Genomic DNA, 19539 nt, shown 5'->3' on the forward strand with positions numbered 1-19539 from the left:
GATATAATACGGACATACCGAGGGGAAGTGGAAGATGGGACAAATTGGGAGATTAGGACTGACATATATATTCTCCTCATATTTTTCTCTTGTTCAGACTTGTTGTTTCTAAATTGTTCCTCCAAAGGCAGGGTTTCCCTCTCTTTGCACCATCTTCAAATAGTACTGGCTGAGAAGATGGAGATGTGGGCAGTTACTCCACAGGCCAAACCTTAGAATATCAGCAGGATGCCCAGCTCACCTCGAACAGTTGTGCCCCGCTACGGTCTGCCGAAAGGGCAAACACAGAAGGGCCAGGTGGCTCGTCCCCCAGCCAGACCTGAATGTCTCAGCCAGACCTGAGAGTCTGTGCTTGACCCAAAGGAGGGCTTTCCAGAAGTTAACCAGTGACCAGTAATGTGGTTTGCTCAAAAAAGTGAAGTAGGTCTCTCTCAGGAATTTTTCACTGAAAAGCAGGCCAAATCAAGTGATTCTCAAAGGAGAAGCTAATAGTTAACAATGTAAAGAAGGCCAGAGTCCAACATGATGCATGTGTTGCTGTTCAGTTGGGAAGTTGTGTCCTGCTCTGCAGCGCCATGGACTGCAGCACACCAGGCTTCCCTGTCCTTCCCTATCTCCTGGAGTTTGCTCAGACTCATGTCCATTGAGTCAGCGAAGCCATCCAACCATCTCATTCTCTGTCACACCCCCTTCTCTTCCTGCCTCCAGTCTTTTCCAGCTTCAGGGTCTTTTCTAATGAGTCAGCTCTTCGCATCAGGGGGCCAAAATATTGGCGCTTCAGCTTTATCATCAGTCCTTCCAATGACTAATCAGAGTCATGTGTAAGCTGATGTTATTAGGAAGCAGACACCAGGAGCAAACAGAAACTCTGAGGTAGGGAGTATCTCATTTATAGAATATTGGTCATCAACAGTGGTGAGTAGAGAGAAGAAAGAAGTAGCACAGAAAGAAAAGCTGTCATCTCGACAGGAAGGATCTGGAACAAAGATTGAGTTCATTGGTTCTCACCATTCCTGATCTTGCCAGTTCAGCTTATTCTGAGTAACCATGCATATATGTCCTGCAGAAGTTCCAATAAGTCTTTGTTCCTTGCAGATAGAACATTTGCTCAGTGACCAGCAGGAACATTTTGTCTTATTCACTAATCTATATATATCTAGTACCTCTCTCTGGTATACCGTGGGCATTTGGTAAATATTTATGAAGTGAATGAAAGAATGTACAAATAAACAGTCAAAATAATTAAACTCACTTAACTGCATTCGGTACCCACTAATCTCATGACTTCCCATTGCCTGTGAATATTGGAATTGTGCTCAAGACCTGCCTGTCTTTTCAAGTCTGTCTCCTACTCAGGCCTTTAACAAATTCCCTAAATGTGGCTGTTTTCAGATTTCTCTTTAATTTTGCACGTGCTGTGTGTTGCCACTTTCTAAAAAGCCCTCTCCACCCAGCCGAGCCCTTCACCTGAATCCTACTTTTCACTGTTTTCTTTTTCATCTTAACTCCAGTCTCCTTCCCAAGTGGTAGGAGAATAAGGCGTTTGCACCTCCCACTTTCCCACGACCCTATATGTAATTTTATACTCCAACAAAATATTTGCCTATATTATTAACTATTTTATGAATATTAACTTGAATGGCTAAACATGTGGCTGTATCTTATGTCCTATATCTGTATCTCTTTGTTGGACATTTTGATCATCTCCTTTTGTTCTGGTCTGCTCTTGTAACGAACCACAAAGACTCTCTGTAGAAACCTTTGTTCAACTTTTTTATCTTCTTAAGATTGCACACTAGAGGTAGAATTGCTGAACCAAAGGGTAGGATTACTTCTTAAAACTCCCAAAATATATTGCCAAATTGCTTTCTTGGAATGTTTTAAGGGGGCTTTATACTTTATAACACCAGCAATATGAATGTCTATCTCACCGTACCACAACTAAATTATGATTTATATTGATTTGAAAATCTTTTATTATTTTAAATAAGCAAAGGGAGAGTATCATTTAATTTGTATTGCTTTTATTCCTTCTAAGGCTAGACATTTATATGTGTGTGTCTATCTGTCATTTTTACTTCCTCTTTTATGATTGGGCACTAGCAACATCTATTGAAAGTTTGTGTTGTTTCTTATTGAGTTGTAGGAACATCTTTAAAATTATTGATAAACAGATTTGAGTATATCTTTCCCCAGCTTGTTGCTCGCTTATCAGTTTTTTTATTTAGTGGTTTTACATTTTTTGTGTAGTGAAATCTCATGTCTTTTGTGTGATTTCTTCTATTTATTGTATGCTTAAAATTTTTTCCATCAAAATGCTATATAATTGTTAATCTGCTTTTTTTCTATAGATTGACATTTTGTCCCATGAGTTCATTTAAAAAATTCTTAGAAATCTTTAAAAGTAGGTTTATAAAAAATAAACGCATTTAAATACTATGTTGAAACAAAACTGAAAGTGAAAATGTTAGTCACTCAGTTGTGTCTGACTCTTTGTAACCCCATGGCCTATAGCCTGCCAGGCTCCTCTGTCCATGGAATTTTCCAGGCAAGAATACTGGAGTGGGTTGCCATTTCCTTTTCCAGGGAATCTTCCAGGGGTCAAACTTGGTTCTCCGGCATTGCAGGTGGATTCTTTACCATCTGAGCCACCAGGAAACCTTCCTCTAACAAGTCAAGTCTGCATCTCAAGGATCTTGGTCTGGACATACTGATCTTGTGTCTTAGATAATACTTGTTTCACATCTTTCGGAATGCCACAAAAGCACTATTGTAGCTGGACAACATTTACCCAATACCACAGTACTGTGATTCCGGTGCTCTTTGGAAACATGCCTCTTAATAGTCACCATTGTCAAGGTCAACAACTTTGTACATCTTAATCCAATAAAACCCTCATGAACCATTTATAAGCCACTGTCTTAAAAGGGGCCAATTTTGCTGAAACCCAAACATTCTGTCGAGGAAAATAAAGCACTTAATAATTCAAAACTTTTTAAATGACTTTAAATGGCCTGCCATTTCCCTCTTTGATAAGCAAACATAGTAAAATATAACTGAGAGTGATGTTTATATGGAGAAAATGGGGACTCAATCCTGATTTCTCTTCTTGAACAGTAAATACTTATAGATTATGGTACATAGACTATTATTTATAATAGTGAAAATCACTTGTGACCCAACAATGTGCTCTGGCACCACAGCTGGGAGCCACACAGGAAAGGAAATCATGATGAAAACGCAGGCGTGAATTCAGGCTTAGAGATGGAGCTGATACCTTGTTAGGGGCAATGAAAATAATTGAGAAGTTCAGAAAGACTGAGCATCGCCCTCATGTGGCTCAGATACAGGGTCAATTACCTTTACAATCAAGACCAAAAGTGACTGTAGAAGGCACTATTAATGCAGTGTCTTTTTTGATACTGAAACCACTGGCTGGTACTTGCTTCCACATTGCATTAGAGTGGGAGGAGCATCCTCTGAGGCTTTGCTTCTCTGTGGGCCCGAGTGCCTGAAGGTAATAAGACAACAGGGCCACTATTCGTGAGCCCGCAGTGAGTGACGGGTGAGCTTGGTCTACAGCCCTTCTTCCTCTCTTCCTCACGCCACCCTCAGGCTGAGACTGCTGTGCTGCTTTATGGATGAGGATGCTGAGGCTCGGAGGAGTGAGGAACAGCAGAAGTTCACCTGGGTAGAATTTGGAGAACCAAGATCCAAACCTAGCTCTGTTTCTGTACACTCACCACACTGCTTCATAATAACTTAATTCTGGTATTATGTTATATATAACATAATACCAGAATTATATTATATTACCAGAATTATATATAATTATATATTATAAATATATATAACCAGAGTATAACCTGAATTATGTTATATATATAATATAATATGTATTATATTATATATTAATTATATTATAATATGTTATAGGTTACAGCTTTGCCCAGATACAGAGAAGGTTCTTCAATATCGTTAAAATGAGGAAGCTGCGTTTTGGAAAACTTAAGTGAATATGGTGCAAATAGGCGTCCATTCCAAGGGTCTTAATGGAAGAAGTCCTTGGGGGCCCAATCTGATGATGCTTAGAATTAGGGGGATGAATGGATTCTTACAAATCACCTAGACCAATCCATTCTCCAGATATCTCTATGCCAGACTTTAACGTGCTGATAATACCTTTGCCAAATTGCAAACAATTTTCTGCTTAAAGTTCAGTATAAGACAAGTCAGCCTCTTCCTTAATTCTTATCATTATAATGTCAAATTCACGTGTTCAGCCTTATAGTTTACCTCTTGATCTGATATTCTGTTTTATCTCCTAATTATGTTTAGGCTTCCCCAAATTCTGCCTTTAAGATCTAATTAGCCCAGGCCTGAAATTCAGTCTCTTTATGCTTCCTTATCCAAATCCTTGGCTCAAAGAACAATGTACTATGTGTAAAGAACAGTATGTAATGTACTACATGTAACAAAGAGAATATATTTTAAGATTTGAAAAGCTTTTTCTCCAAGTTATGTCAGGCAATATTCTAGATGTTTAGGCCTCCAAGCCCTCAGCCATCCAACTGCCATTATTAATGTAGCTTGGGTATATGTACTGCTAATGGCTGAGCTGGTAAAGAATTCGCCTGCAGTGCAGGAGACACAGGAGACTCGGGTTTGATCCCCAGGGTTGGGAAGATCCCCTGGAGGAGGAAAATGGCAACCCACTCCAGTATTCTTGTCTGAAAAATTCCCCGGACAGAGGAGCCTGGCGAGCTACAGTCAAAAGTGTCTCAGAGTCAGACACGACTGAGCAACTAAGCCTGCAAGCGTGCCTGCTGATGTAGGGCAGGGGTCTGGATATTTCTTGCCCACTTTGGGCAGCCAGGGAAGGCCATAGTAGGATAAGGGGTGGAAAATCTGAATGGCTTACAGATTTATCCATACCAGTCTGTATGACAGAGAGATTTATTGTCAGAGTTATACAAATATTTAACCCAAATCTTTCTTCCTGCAATTTTAGGCTCTTCCCATTTAGCTCTAGTTCAGGAAGAGAGAATTAAAAGCACTAATCACATTTTCTGTTACAGCTCTATTCCTTTTCCATGACGGTGCTTCATTCATACCTTCCTACACTCAGGAAAGTTATGGGGAAACAAAGATAAATGAGATTTGGTGCTGATCTTCAGTGAGCTAATAGTCAAGAGAAGGAAAGAGCCCAGTGCACCAAATATGACAGTGTAATGAGGTGAGAACTCTGCCCGAGATAGTCTGAAGGATTGGAGAGCAGTGCATTTAATCGAGACATGGAAAACTTGATTAAATGAGTCACTCTTCCTGTAACTCTGAGAAGTGAGTCATATTCCTTTGACCTTGTATCTTCTGGTGCAACACAGATGAGCATTTACAATCACCATCACTGTCATTATCATCATTATATCTACCTTGGCTCTAAGTACAGGCCTGGGAGTTAGGGTGAGACAAGTAAAAGTTACAGATCAAGTGCAAAATAAGGAGGCGCTCAAAGATGCAGTAATTAAGATAATAATATTTTAATACAGTATTTCAGAGAATAAAAGTAATGCAAAAGAATCCATAGGGAACAAAATTTTAACGATCAGCATGGTATTAGTCTCAGGTGGCTACGGGATTACATGAAGGTCCAAGCATTTGTCTTTTATCCTTGAGCAGCCTAATCTAGCTGAGGTGTTCTGAAAAGGACACTAATAGCAAAGCTACCTGTTTAATTTTCACTCGTTTGATTGCCAGCAAAAGATGTGACTTAAGCTTCAGTAAGAAAATACGGTGGGAGGTGATAGTTGATCTTCACTATACAGCAAATGGCACATGAAATCTACAGAGAAATTCAGTAGCATGAGCCCAGTAGTCCCCTTAAAGAATGGACCCAAACAGTTACTTTGGGTTTAAGAAACTACTAGATACTTTTGAGACAAAATTTGGTAGAGCTTTGCTCTGGTGCTTTGTAATAGATAGACACAGCTATAGCTACCCTCTACATGCCTGCATCTTTCCCTTCTGCTACCAGTTTACAACTTCTTTTTCTCCCCCTTTATTCACATTCCACAGAATCCAATTGGCCTTGACTTTTTTGAGCACTACCATGCAAGCCATGGTTGCAGAGTTGGGGGGTCCAACCCTGGTCCAAGCAGTTTGGCTAGGGAGGAGAGTAAGTTGGGTTGGACTCATGTGGGGCAAATGGGCAAGGGCGATTACAGGCAGGGTTGTTATTGTTCAGTTGCTAAGTTGTGTCCGATTCTTTGAAACCCCATAAACTGCAGCACACCAGGCTTCCCTGTCCTTCACTGTCTCCCAGAATTTGCTCAACTCATGTCCACTGAGTCAGTGATGCCATCTAACCATCTCATCTCTGCCACCATTCCCCTCCTGCCCTCAGTCTTTCCCAGCATCAGGGTCTTTTCCAGTGAGTCAGCTCTTCACATCAGGTGACCAAAGTATTGGAGCTTCAGCTTCAGCATTGGTCCTTACAATGAATATTCAGGGTTGACCGCCTTTTGGATTGACTGATTTGGTCTCCTTGCAGCCCAAGGAACTCTCAAGAGCCTTCTCCTGCACCACAGTTCGAAACCATCAATTCTTCAGCACTCAGCCTTCGTTATGGTCCAGCTCTCATGTGCCTAGGTGACTACTGGAAGGTGGTTTTCCTTAAAATAAGGTTGAGTGAAGCACCTCCCTCTAATATACTAGCATTGTGGATGAGCAATTAAAACTGCCCCCAGAAAGCAGAACAAATAGCAAGTGCTAATGGTGTCCAGAGAAAAGAAAGATCACCACAGGCTGGGGTGTACTAATTATATGCTATAAGAGCCTGCAATTATAAACCCATAGATATGCAAATAAATGCTGATGGCTCAGCACTGCAGAGTACAAAGCCATTTATCCACGGCCCCTGATAAGTGGACAGCAAGATAAATGATTTGTTTATAAATTCTCTTAGAGATTATGCTAATGTCTCTAACTGCGTTTCCCCCACTTCTGGGGACATCAGCAGAATGAAGAGAGCCTGTAGGTACCTTGGATTGCATTTCCGTATTCATTACCTTCTGACCTAGGAGGTTTGCAGTGGGATGAAGAGGCCCTTTCAGTTGTGTCTGGCTGATTCATACTGCCCAGAGTCATTTCCCCGGGGCACTTCTTTCCTGCATATATTGGAAGTGACGATAACATCTGTTCCTGCCACCCAGATCCCAGTGTCAGCTCATAAATTGGCATTTCTTGTCTGTCTGGCAGAGAGGTCATAGAGAATATAACTGCAGGGAAATAGCAGGAATGCTGACTGCTGGCATTAAGCCTTGTGGAGCTCAGAGCTGTGAAGCCTTTGAAGGGCCCCAGCTTCTGAGGTGAGTCTCACAGGAAGTGAGGGCAGGCGTTGCCGTAGCCAGACTTGCACATACACGAGCCCGTCCCTCTGAGAGCTGATGAGCTGTGCGTACCAAGTACTTAAAGCTGTCAGTTTCTGAGAACACTGGAGTTTCTGTCCTTCTGTATTACCTGTAATTAATGATGATCTGAAAATCTGAAACCTAGTCAGGCAATTCAGAATAACTTAGGGCTTCTTGAAAGAGTTGGAAGTCTTTTTCTCATTGAGTCTTTTCTCTCAATGGAGAATGGTTAAAAAAAAAAAGCTATATAAATATAGCTTTTTTTTTAAACCATTCTCTATCCATTCATTCAAAGAGCCATTCTGTATGTTCAGATGGTAACTTTCATAGAAGGATATTAGTGGATGTTTTACTGTGGCTTATGTAGCATATAACACGAACTAGCAGACAGAAATCTTCAAATGTGAACTGCATTTTTATGTCATTTGAAAGGAGATTCTCTCTGATATTTTTAATTTAGTTATTTGGTTGCAAGAGGACATTGTCAGTATTTCAAGAAGTCTTTGTCAAGTCTGTCGAGGGTTTTTGTTATGTTTTGGGGTTTTTTTGTTTTTTTATCTACCCATCTTCTGAGAAGTCAAGGCTTCACAAAATCAAGAAAAGAAAAGAAACTGGGTTTAATATGTCTACTCTTATCCCAATCCAGGGACTGAACCCGGGTCTTCTCCATTGCAGGCAGATTCTTTACTGTCTGAGCCACCATGGGCTTCCCATTCTTTACCCAGTGACTGTATAAAATAATATTTTTAAAAATAGAAAAGGAATGAAAGCCTGCAACATCAGTAGGAGTATCTCTTTTAATTGACTTTGATAAAACTTTGAATCAAGAATAGTTAAGCAAGGAATCAATTCACTATGAAACAATTCTGGAAGTGACTTTAGAAAATCTAAGACATTTAAGGCTGCCCCAAATGCCAAATCTTCTAAAAATGTGAGCTGTGAAATAATATTATGTTCCTGAAATGGTTCCCAAAAATATAGGGAAAAGAATCATGAGTTCGGCACTGAACAATGTATCGGGCCTCATGTTTTTGGTCTTAATTTTATTATAGAGGTCAGATAGTAAAATATTTTCCATTACTTAGTTGAGTACAATACAGGTACGATTTGTTTTCCTTAAGGTATATATGTATTAAACAGGTTTAATTCTCATAATTTGTCTCCAAATGTAGTGCTACTGAGGTTAAAAAAAAAAAAAAAACTAGAAGAAAATTGGTAACATCATTTTCTTGGTCTATGGAGACAATATTAGACTGAGAAAATTGAATAAGCTCTCTAGGCAGAAAGTACAATATTACTGAAATGACATCACCATGAAAATGTTTTATGGCCTGAAAAAAGTCATTGATTCCTTTTTTCTTAGGCCCTGTGCTTGCAGTTTAGATTAGCTACCATTTTATGTATGTATTTTTTTTTAAATAAAGATGCAGTGAATTCTCTAAACAACCATGGGTTCTAAATTATATAGTCAGAAAATAGCATTCTTTAAGTTTTTCTGTGTATAAAGAAAGTGTTATTTGGACTGCTGACAGAGTTAAATGTATTAGTACCTTATGGTAAGTCCTATTTATAGTTATTTCTTTGTATTAGATAATCAGCCTTTTATTTTGTAGGAGTATATTTGTTAATGGCTTCCCTGGTGGCTCAGTGGTAAAGAATCCACCTGCCAGTGTAGGAGATGTGGGTTTGATCCCTGGATCAGGAAGATCCCCTGGAGGAGGAAATGGCAACCCACTCCAGTGTTCCTGCTGGAAAATCCCATGGACAGAGGGGCCTAGCGGGCTGCAGTCCATGGGGTCGCAAAGAGTCAGACACGATTTAGCAACTAAACAACAAACAAATATCCATTAATATTAGGTACTATTTATATAATAAAAGAATTGTTTTTGTTCAATCGCTCAGTCATGTCCAATTCTTTGCAACCCCATGGACTGCAGCATGCCAGGCTTCCCTCTCCTTCACCATCTCCTGAAGTTTGCTTAAACTCATGTCCATTGAGTCAGTGATGTCATCCAACCATCTCATTCTCTGTCATCCCCTTCTCCTCTTGCCTTCAGTTCTTTCCCAGCATCAGGATCTTTTCCAATGAGTCAGCTCTTCATATCAGGTGGCCAAAGTATTTAAGCTTCAGCATCAGTCCTTCCAATGAATATTCAGGACTGATTTCTTTTAGGATGGACTGGATTGATCTTCTTGCAGTCCAAGGAACTCTCAAGTCCTGTCCAACACCACAGTTTGAAAGCACCTATTCTTCAGTGCCTAGCATTCCTTATGGTCCAAATAGCATAAATAAGATATTAATGGTTTATTTTTACACACAAAAATCTCCAGAAATAGGTAGTCCAGAGGTGGTATACTATCCTTCTACATCACCAGTGACACAAGCTCTACCAATATGCTCTACTATCTGAATTGTGTACCTTCATCCTCAAGGCTGCTTCATGGTCCAAGAAGACTGCTGAAGCTCCAGCAACTGTATCTGGATTCCAGGTCAGCAGAGGGAGGACGAGGGAAAGAGTAAAACTGCAGGGGTCTCAGCTAAGTCAGCTTCCCTTTAAGCAGCCATATCATAAATCCCAGAGCCACATCTACCTACAAAACTGAGAAATAAAAATCTTTATTACAGGAAAAGTGATGAATGAAAGTTTTGGTTTCCATTAATGAGAAAAAAGGGTTAAGAAATAGGTAAAATGAATGTTTGGGAAGCAACCCAGCCATCTCTGCCACAGTAGCGCTGTTTCAAGGTGGAAAAATTGAAGAATAAAAGCAGGTCCTCTTGTGATAACCTACCCAGAATGATTCCCATAGAGCTCATACCTGTCTCTTCATTTCTTATTTAATTCATATTTATGCAGCCTATTTAATACAACACTTTTCCCAAGCTGAATTTTTGTGCAGACAGCACATTTAGGTACAAATAAGACTGTGATCTCCCAAGGTGACTTTGTCTAATAAGAATCATGCATCTTTCTGTCTCTAAAACCATGGGAAATATATGTTAATCTTCGTAAAGCTGATTATGTCAAGAAAGCAAAAGCAACTCTCTGTGTCCAAATTATGAACAATATTCAATCTGACTGTTTTAAAAGATGTATTTCAATGGCTAGTTGAAAGTGTGTCTTCTTTTACATAACTTCCCACTGTGTGAATCACGTGTGTGTGTGTGTGCTTAGTTTCTATCCACTCTTTGCCACCCTGTGGACGGGTAGCCCACCAGACTCCTCTGTCCGTGGGATTCTCCAGGCAAGAATACTGGAGTGGGCTGCAATTCCACCTCTAGGAAATCCACTGGACCCCGTGATTGAACCCACATGTTCTGTCTCCTGCACTGGCAGGCAGATTCTTTACTACTGAGTCACCTAAGAAGCCCGTGAATTACTTATATAAACTGATAAAAAAAAAAAAAAACTTGATTCACATTGTTGTATGGCAGAAGCCAACACAATATTATAAAGCAATTATCTTCCAATTAAAAATAAAGTTTTGAAAAAGTATTTATCAGTGAATTATCTGTAAAAACTGATAAATATACTTTTAAAAATTTATTTTTAATTGGAAGATAATTGCTTTATAATATTGTGTTGGCTTATGCCATTGGTTTATGCCATACAACAGTGTGAATCAGCCGTAAGTATACATATGTCCCTCCCCTTGAACCTCCCACTCACCCCATTCCACCCCATAGATTATCCCAGAGTACCACATTGAGCTCCCTTTGTTATACAGCAACTTCCTATTACTATCTATTTTATATATGGGCAACGCCAAAGAATGCTTAAACTACCGCACAGTTGCACTCATCTCACACACTAGCAAAGTAATGCTCAAAGCATAGTAAGTCTCCAAGGTAGGCTTCAACAGTACATGAACCCAGTACTTAAAGATATTCAAGCTGGCTTCAGAAAAGGCAGAGGAACCACAGATCAAATTGCCAACATCCGTTGGATTATCGAAAAAGCAAGAGAGTTCCAGAAAAACATCTATTTCTGTTTTATTGACTACACCAAAGCCTTTGACTGTGTGGATCATAATAAACTATGGAAAATTCTGAAAGAGATGGGAATACCAGACCACCTGAACTGCCTCCTGAGAAATCTGTATGCAGGTCAGGAAGCAACGGTTAGAACTGAACATGGAACAACAGACTGGTTCCAAATAGGAAAAGGAGTACGTCAAGGCTGTATATTGTCACCCTGCTTATTTAACTTATATGCAGAGTACATCATGAGAAATGCTGGGCTGGAGGAAGCACAAGCTGGAATCAAGATTGCCGGGAGAAATATCAATTACCTCAGATATGCAGATGACACCACCCTTACGGCAGAAAGTGAAGAACTAAAGAGCCTCTTGATGAAAGTGAAAGAGGAGAGTGAAAAAGTTGGCTTAAAACTCAACATTCAGAAAACTAAGATCATGGCATCTGGTCCCATCACTTCATGGGAAATAGATGGGGAAACAGTGGAAACAGAAAGAGACTTTATTTTTCTGGGCTCCAAAATCACTGCAGATGGTGACTGCAGCCATGAAATTAGAAGACACTTGCTCCTTGGAAGAAAAGTTATGACCAACCTAGACAGCATATTATAAAGCAGAGATGTTTTGCCAACAAAGGTCTGTCTAGTCAGAGCTATGGTTTTTCCAGTAGTCATGTATGCATGTGAGAGTTGGACTAATAAAGAAAGCTGAGCACTGAAGAATTGATGCTTTTGAACTGTGGTGTTGGAGAAGACTCTTGAGAGTCCCTTGGACTGCAAGGAGATCCAACCAGTCCATCCTAAAGGAAATCAGTCCTGAATGTTCATTGGAAGTAGATGCTAAAGCTGTAACTCCAATACTTGGGCCACCTGATGCAAAGAACTGTCTCATTTGAACAGACCCTGATGCTGGCAAAGATTGAAGGTGGGAGGAGAAGGGGACGACAGAGAATGAGGTTGTTGGATGGCATCACCAACTCAATGGACGTGAGTTTGAGTAAACTCCGGGAGTTGGTGATGGGCAGGGAGGCCTGGTGTGCTGCAGTCCATGGGGTCGCAGAGTCGGAGATGACTGAGCGACTGAGCTGAGCTTATATTTGCTGGTGTATGTGTTTCAATGCTAGTCTCTCAATTTGTCTCCCTCTCCTTCCCTTGCTGTGTCCAAAGTCTGTTCTCTATGTCTGTGTCTCTATTCCTGCCCCGCAAATAGGTTCATCAGTACTGTTTTACCAGCACCACTATTTACAATGGCTGGGACATGGAAGCAGTCTAGATGCCCATCATCAGATGAATGGATAAAGAGGTTGTGGTACATATATACAGTGGAATATTTCTTAGCCATAAAAAGGAATGCATTGGAGTCAGTTCTAGTGAGGTGGATGAACCTAGAGCCTGTTATACAGAGTGAATAAGTCAGAAAGAAAAAAACAAATATGAAAAAAAAAGAACAGTTTTTAAGAATCATTTGCAGTTGCCTCTTTTAAGTGCTGTATTTACCAGTATAAATTATGTATATGTTTAAATTGATAAACAGAAATTTATGAATTTACTGGATTTTTCTTAAAACAGAGCCGTTGTCTTCTCGAAGGGTAGATTCCCTAATAAATCTGGCTCTTTTATTTTAAAAACTTTTAATTCTTCTTGTAAATGTTACAGCCACTGGGATAGAACCAGCCAACTCCACTGCAAAGTACTTCGTTTTCCCACTGAGGTCATTATTCCATAGGACATATAGGCCTCTGGAGTCCTTCTCAGCCCTTCTACTGTGTTGCACAAAATAAACACTCCAAGGAACCGCCTTCTGTGTCATGGAAAGCTTTGTGTTGAAAAAGAATCCAGGTCTCTAGACATTATGTCTACGCTGACATCACATGATTGGCCACAGCAATATTATAAATTAGGTAGTTCATTTGTAATGCTTGGTTTACCCTCTTTTCTTCCCTGTTCTCCATTCTCAGTCTGTACTGACTGAGCGCCTGTTATACAGGAGGAGCCACACTGAGGGCTGGAGCTTCAGAACCACGGACCGTGCCGTCACTGAGTTCACTTCCTGTGCCTCTGCTCAGGCTCGTGACCGCCACTTGCTGCCTCCGGTGTCTTGTGGCCCCAGGAGGTGCAATTTGCGCCCCCTGGGTGTGACTCTGGGCATGGCCCAGTTTCCTGACTTGCTCCTTAACATTCCCCGCTAAGGCTACACTTTCTGGGTCCATGACCCTGACCACTCATAGTCCTTTCATTCAATACCCATCTTTTCATTCCAATACCCATCTTTTCATTCTTACATAATGGAAAGATATTGAAAGTACTTTCAGACCATGTACTTAAAAAATGGAGAAGAGAGTTGTGAAACTTTTTTTTTAATATGGATCTTTGACCAGAAACTATAGAAAATTTTATCTGATCATAATATGCATGTTTGTCAATAACAGCTATAAAAATATTGCTATTTTAGATAATGTTTCAGTATCCCTAGATGAATTCACTTAATAGAAATGTTACTAAAATCTTCCTTGTGGAAAACTCTCTGAAGTCAACTCTAGGGGGCAGGGAGCACACTATGAATAAATATATGGAGGAACCTATTAGATTCTTAGGTAAAACCAACCACCCCCCACAAATCACCAAGCAAGAATTTTGCAGTATAAATATAGGAAGTTGTATTCATTTATTTATTCATACATGCGGTCAACATATAGTTATAGAGTATGTATTATGTGCCACACTGTACTGTAAGTGGTTAAAAAAATAAATGTAGTCTCTCTTCTCATAGAATTTATCGTATAGTGAGAGTGACAATAAAAATTAAAGAAAATATTAAAAAGGTTATTTTATGCTGAGAAAAGATTATTATAAAATATGAATGAAAGTGAAAGTGAAGTCGCTCAGTCGTGTCCGACTCTTTGCGACCCCGTGGACTGTAGCCCACCAAGCTCCTCCGTCCATGGATAAAATATGAATAGGTGCTATGAAAAATTTCAAGGTGTCCTGGCCAATGTGGCCAGAGAAAGTCTATGTCAAGTTCACATTCCAGTGTAAGAAGGAACCATGTCAGAGGATCCCAAATTTTGGCCTTTCAGACAGGCTTATCTAAAAAGATACGGCATTTAAAGGTTGATTATGACTCTGTTGGGATTCCCAGGAGGTTCCGTAGTAAAGAATCTGCCTGCCAGTGCAGGAGACGTGAGTTCGATCTCTGGGTCAGGAAGATTCCCTGGAGTAGGAAGAAATGGCAGCCCACTGCAGTACTTTTGCCTGGAAAATTCCATGGAGAGAGGAGCCTGACGGGCTACAGTCCGTAGGGTCCCAGGGTCGAGCATGACTGAGCACACATGCATGTCTCTTTCTGTGACTCTACTGAGGTATCTGACACGTGACTTTTAGTCATGCCACATGTCCGCCAAAGTTGTGATTTCTAACCCGGGGACCTGTTTGTGAAGAGCCTCTTAACTCGGGGCTCGTGAAACCCGTGGCGTTGTTGAGGGCATTCGCTGTCACCTATGGTAAGATGCTGCTCGCAGCCCGTCGTTCAATCTGAGTGCTAACCCTGCGTCTCTTTCTCTTGTGTCACCAGGCCTCCGGAACCCGTTTACAGCACTGTGAACAAACTGTGTGATAAGCCTGCTTCTCCCAGGCACTATTCCCCTGTTGAGTGTGACAAAAGCTTCCTTCTCTCAGCTCCCTACCCCCACTACCACCTAGGCCTGCTCCCCGACTCTGAGATGACCAGGTACTGCATGCGCTTTCTCACTTCATCTTCTCCAGTTGCATGTGCTTCCACGAGGACGAACGGGTAGAATCCGCCTCTGCCCGCTGCTCTGCACCCTACAGCTTCCTCAGGGTGGAGAGCCGTTCTGCTCCCATGGGGCAGGGGGAGACATGGAGAGCATTGATCTCCTAGTGTGATCACAGAGCCCTTACGCGTGATCACATGATGCTCCAAATGTTCTCGGTCCCCATGCATTGTTAATAAGGCATTAATTATATTTTTCCCAAAGAATTCATTTCGGAATTTAATTAGCACCCTTTCCCTCATACAGAAGGTTCAAAGAGAACTGCGTTCTTGATTAGTACATTTTAAATAGTAATGCTCTGCTCCATGCATCACATTGACTAAGAAGTTGATACTATTATTGCCGTTTCTTATTTTAACTAAATTATTAAATTAATGTCATCATTTAACTGACTCCTTTACATATTAACTCATCCAAAATTACAGAGCTAGTCGGTACTAACTAACCACAAAGAACATAATCTTCACCTCTACAGTATAATGCAAGGTGTTTATATCTGTTGTCTTACTTAATAACTGCCATTTTATGTAAGAAAACTAAAGTCAGAGCAGCTAAGGCAATTCCCTCAATAAATGTGGGTTTCAGATTTGATCATAGAATGTTTTGAGTTTTTCTACAAAAATTTGTAAATTGTTCTAAGTCTAAAGGTTAGACATAATTCTACATTATAATTCTAAAGCATATGTATAACAAGCAATAAACTCCTATCTTCCTGTAGCAGCCAGTCAGCGACAGAAAGAAAAAGAGAATACAGTGTTTCATCAGATAGTTCCAATTTAGTATAAAATGGGAGGATCTCAATTGTAATATTTCTACAGGGAATGTGGTGCTTGTGTTGTTATGTTTTCTGACAGAATATTTTCACATGGCTTCATAATATTATTAGGACAGAGAAAACATAGATTTTTTTGAGTGATTCGTAGTGAATAAGATCTCCTTAGAACATCATCTCTGTTCTTGGAGATTTTCAAAGAATAAGTTTAGAAGTCAATGATTTGCCTCTTGAGGGGAGTTAAATACCAAATTTTAAATTATATCTTAACATTCCTAGAAATAAACGAGAAACATATTTTTGGCTACGCTAGGGCATTTTCATTAATTTGCAACAAGCAAAGCCTAACAGCTTTGCTCTTTGAAAAAATTCTTTATAAAAATTAATTAAATCCCCCAATATGTTTAACAAATCATAAATCTATTTCTTGTTACAGTGAACTATATGATTTTGAAACTAAGAGGGCAAAGTCGCCATACGGAAGTGAGGAGGCAGGCTACAATGATGACTTTCTAGTAATTATGCATCTATAAATAGTCAGCTACCTTAAGGCAGCTAACGTTTATTGAGCTCTTCCTCTGAGCCAGGAGTGTTGTTAAGCAAGCACTTTTGGTGCATTATTTCTGCTAACCCTGACAGTCACCTTATGATGTAGATGCTATCATTATCTTTGCTTTACAAGTAAGAAAATCGAGGCTTGAGAGGGTACCTGACATGCCCACGATCACCCTCCACTGAGTGGCCGGGCTGGGATTCACATCCAAACAGCCATTAGCACCTGCACTCCCATAGGCATGGTGGCAGAGACATCTTTGCTTGCTGGCCAAATCCACCCATTTCTCTTTATCTTTCCTATCTCTATTTTTATCCTGCCTTCTCATCTCCCTTCTTCTAGCTCAGTGTCAATGAATCTTTTTTACTTTTTAACCCATGTTCTTTTTATGAACACAAGAGTCACATTCCTTGCATTCCCCTGGGGGTTTTGATACATCCCTTCTTAAAAACTCACCAGTAAGTAGATGACAGTCCACCTTTGTGTAGACCCACCAGAAATGATTCTACTCCATTCACTTTCTGTAATCTGCATGATGAAAACCATATGGGATTTTTCCCAAATTAAAAGAAAAATTACTATAATGTTGAATATGTGTTTTTCATATTACATACCCTCAGCAGTCCTGATCCCCACAAGCCCCAACTGCCACCCTCTATCTTCCCCTTGGAAATTCTATTTTCTATTTATTATTATTCTGTCCCCTTCTTTTTCCCTCTTCTTTCCTTTTTTCATATTTTTTCTTATTTATTTGTAGAAAAAAATAACACACACATATCCATTTCAGTAGTATTGTCCACATACACAGATACTGAAATTCTTAGCCCCTTCCACATTTCTCCAGTTCAGTAAATGGCACATACATTTACTCCGTTGCCCAAGCCAAAACTTGAAAATCATGCTGCACACTTTGTTTTCCCTCACACCCATCATCCAATCCACCTTAAATACATGTTGATCCTACCTCTAAAATATATCTCAAATGTATTGATTCTCCTTTACTTCTCTTTCCACCACTTTAATCCAAGCCTCTGTCACCTATAACAGTCCCCTAATAGGTCTCACTCCTTCCACTATTGTCCTCCTGTTTTATTCTCAATACAGCCAAAGTGATCTGTTAAAAATACAGATCAGTGCGCACTCTCACCTTTGCATTAAGATAAAATGCAAAGTCATTAGCATAGCATCCAGGCCGTGCATGATCTACCTCTGCCTGCCTCTTAGACATCTCATGTCACTGCTCCCTTTGCTGACCACAATGCTCACACCAGCCTTTTCTTTACGAAATGCACTAAATCTCTTCCCATCTCAAGTGCTTCACACATGCTCTTTCCTCAAATCAAAAAGCTCTTTTTACACTTTGCCTGATGAACTGCTGGTCATCTTAGGTCTAAGTTTAACTTGTACTTCGGCAGAGAAGCTCCTTGAAAGAGAAAATCAGGTCCCCTGCTATAGTCTCTCTCTTTTCCCACTTGACTCAAGCAATTTATAGATGTACATGTGATTTTTAAACCAAATGGCTCTCTCACATTCTGGGCTGCAAGGTCAATGAGTGAAACGGCATCTATTTTGTTCACTGCTATATCCCTAACACTTAGCCCAGTCTGGCACAGCAGGAGCTCAGAATTATCGAGTGCCTAAGTACGTGCGGAAATAAGATCTACTGATGAGCAAACAGATACCTATCTCAGGAACAGGTCGTGACTCAAGCTGTGCTTTACCTAGTTTTTAGGAGGAGTATAAAATACCTCCATCAATGAACGAATCTGTGCGTGGAAACAAGTAACAGTGGACTAGAACTCGTTTTGCGTCCTTCACTTTCTCCTTCAGTTTTCTTAATGGTCACTGTCTATACTATAGATTGATTCGGTAGTTCTCAGTTCTTCATGAAGACTGGGCAGTTCCTTTCAGAGATTATTTGCTTTCTCTCCAGTGGGAAATACTGAGCAGATGTTTCTTGAAATACAGCCAGTAATTCTGGGGACAAGTTCAAAAATTCTAGTTCCATTTATGACACCCTCCCTTGCTTTTTCCATTGTGACCTTGAAAAACTTAGAGAACATCAAAGGTAGGCAAGAACTTAGACAAGCCCATAGCCAACAAGAGCTTAAATAGACAAGCACTTAGCCAACTCTGTTAATGATGAAGATCCCAAATCCATTGTCTTCATCAACAATGGACTCTTACTTCTACTCATGGTTAAGTAAAAATATTTAGGGATCTTTTGCCTTAAAAGAATATTATAAGAAAATATCTGTCAATTCATCCAACCAAATTTTGTCAAGCATTGACAAAGAGCAAAATGTTATACTAAAGGCAACTTTTTACAAAGGTGTAAATTGAAAAGGCCAACCAGAAATGTTGAAGCAATGCCTCATCTTTAAGTTGCAGTATGTGTTAATGTATACTTTTCAGGGCATTTGAGAATTTCCCACAGGGTATTTCAGAAGTATGCCCACATTGATGATTGTAGTTATAGTCTTAGACGGCAGTGAAAGCTACTTCTGTGAAAGTTAGCCTGTGAAGCACCTTCCCCTGTGCACCAGTTCATCTCTGATCAACATTTGGAAGAATGGAGGCAAGTCAGCAAAAATAAGGAGTCAGGCATCTGTATTCTCTGCCTTTTGAATACCCAAGTTCTCAGCTCTTTGAACTAGCAAATATCCAGGGATGAATTAATTGTATCCACAATTTACTGCCATAGCATCATCTCAAAGAAAAGAGAAAAATTGTAAGTTTTCCGTAGCAAAGCACTTTAAATTACTTGGCAAAGCGTCAGCTCCTAAGGCTGCAGATTATGTTTAGAGTAATTGACTTTTCAGACCCTGCAAAAGCAAGAAATGGGCAGACCCTGGAATCAGACTAAAATTTGAAGCTCTATGAAAAACAAACGGTGTTTCTGTGAGGCTCTTGCTTATCCAAGAGGCTCTTGGTTTTTTAAAGAAAAAAGATATCTTTTTCTTTAAAAAAAAAAAAAATGTGGTTTTTGATGTTGTAATTGGTTTTTCTTCTTGGAGAGAATGTTAAGTGATTCAGCTTT

At 39.9% G+C, this 19539-nt stretch overlaps 1 protein-coding gene and 1 long non-coding RNA gene across 17 annotated transcripts in view; one reads left to right on the top strand and one right to left on the bottom strand.

The window, feature by feature from the left end:
- LOC112444875 (uncharacterized) overlaps positions 1-18607 on the bottom strand; it is a 52060-nt gene extending 33453 nt beyond the window's left edge. The window contains exons 1-3 of one of the 2 annotated variants that reach the window (XR_009493426.1): positions 18221-18607; positions 16956-17027; positions 9830-10009 (exon numbers count right to left, since the gene is read on the bottom strand). This is a non-coding gene — a long non-coding RNA (uncharacterized lncRNA). The remainder of the gene's footprint in view (positions 1-9829; positions 10010-16955; positions 17028-18220) is intronic. The other variant, XR_003033266.2, reaches the window with a different exon arrangement.
- DLG2 (discs large MAGUK scaffold protein 2) overlaps positions 1-19539 on the top strand; it is a 2323126-nt gene that overhangs the window by 1743995 nt on the left and 559592 nt on the right. For 11 of the 15 annotated variants that reach the window (XM_059883213.1, XM_059883215.1, XM_059883211.1 and 8 more), the window contains one exon: positions 14955-15110. The exons of the other annotated variants lie outside the window; for them this stretch is intronic. In XM_059883213.1, the coding sequence (XP_059739196.1) occupies positions 14955-15110 (156 nt within the window). The remainder of the gene's footprint in view (positions 1-14954; positions 15111-19539) is intronic. 15 annotated transcript variants of the gene reach the window in all.

Source organism: Bos taurus, chromosome 29 (genome assembly GCF_002263795.3).
Source record: "Bos taurus isolate L1 Dominette 01449 registration number 42190680 breed Hereford chromosome 29, ARS-UCD2.0, whole genome shotgun sequence".
Lineage (NCBI taxonomy): Eukaryota > Metazoa > Chordata > Mammalia > Artiodactyla > Bovidae > Bos > Bos taurus.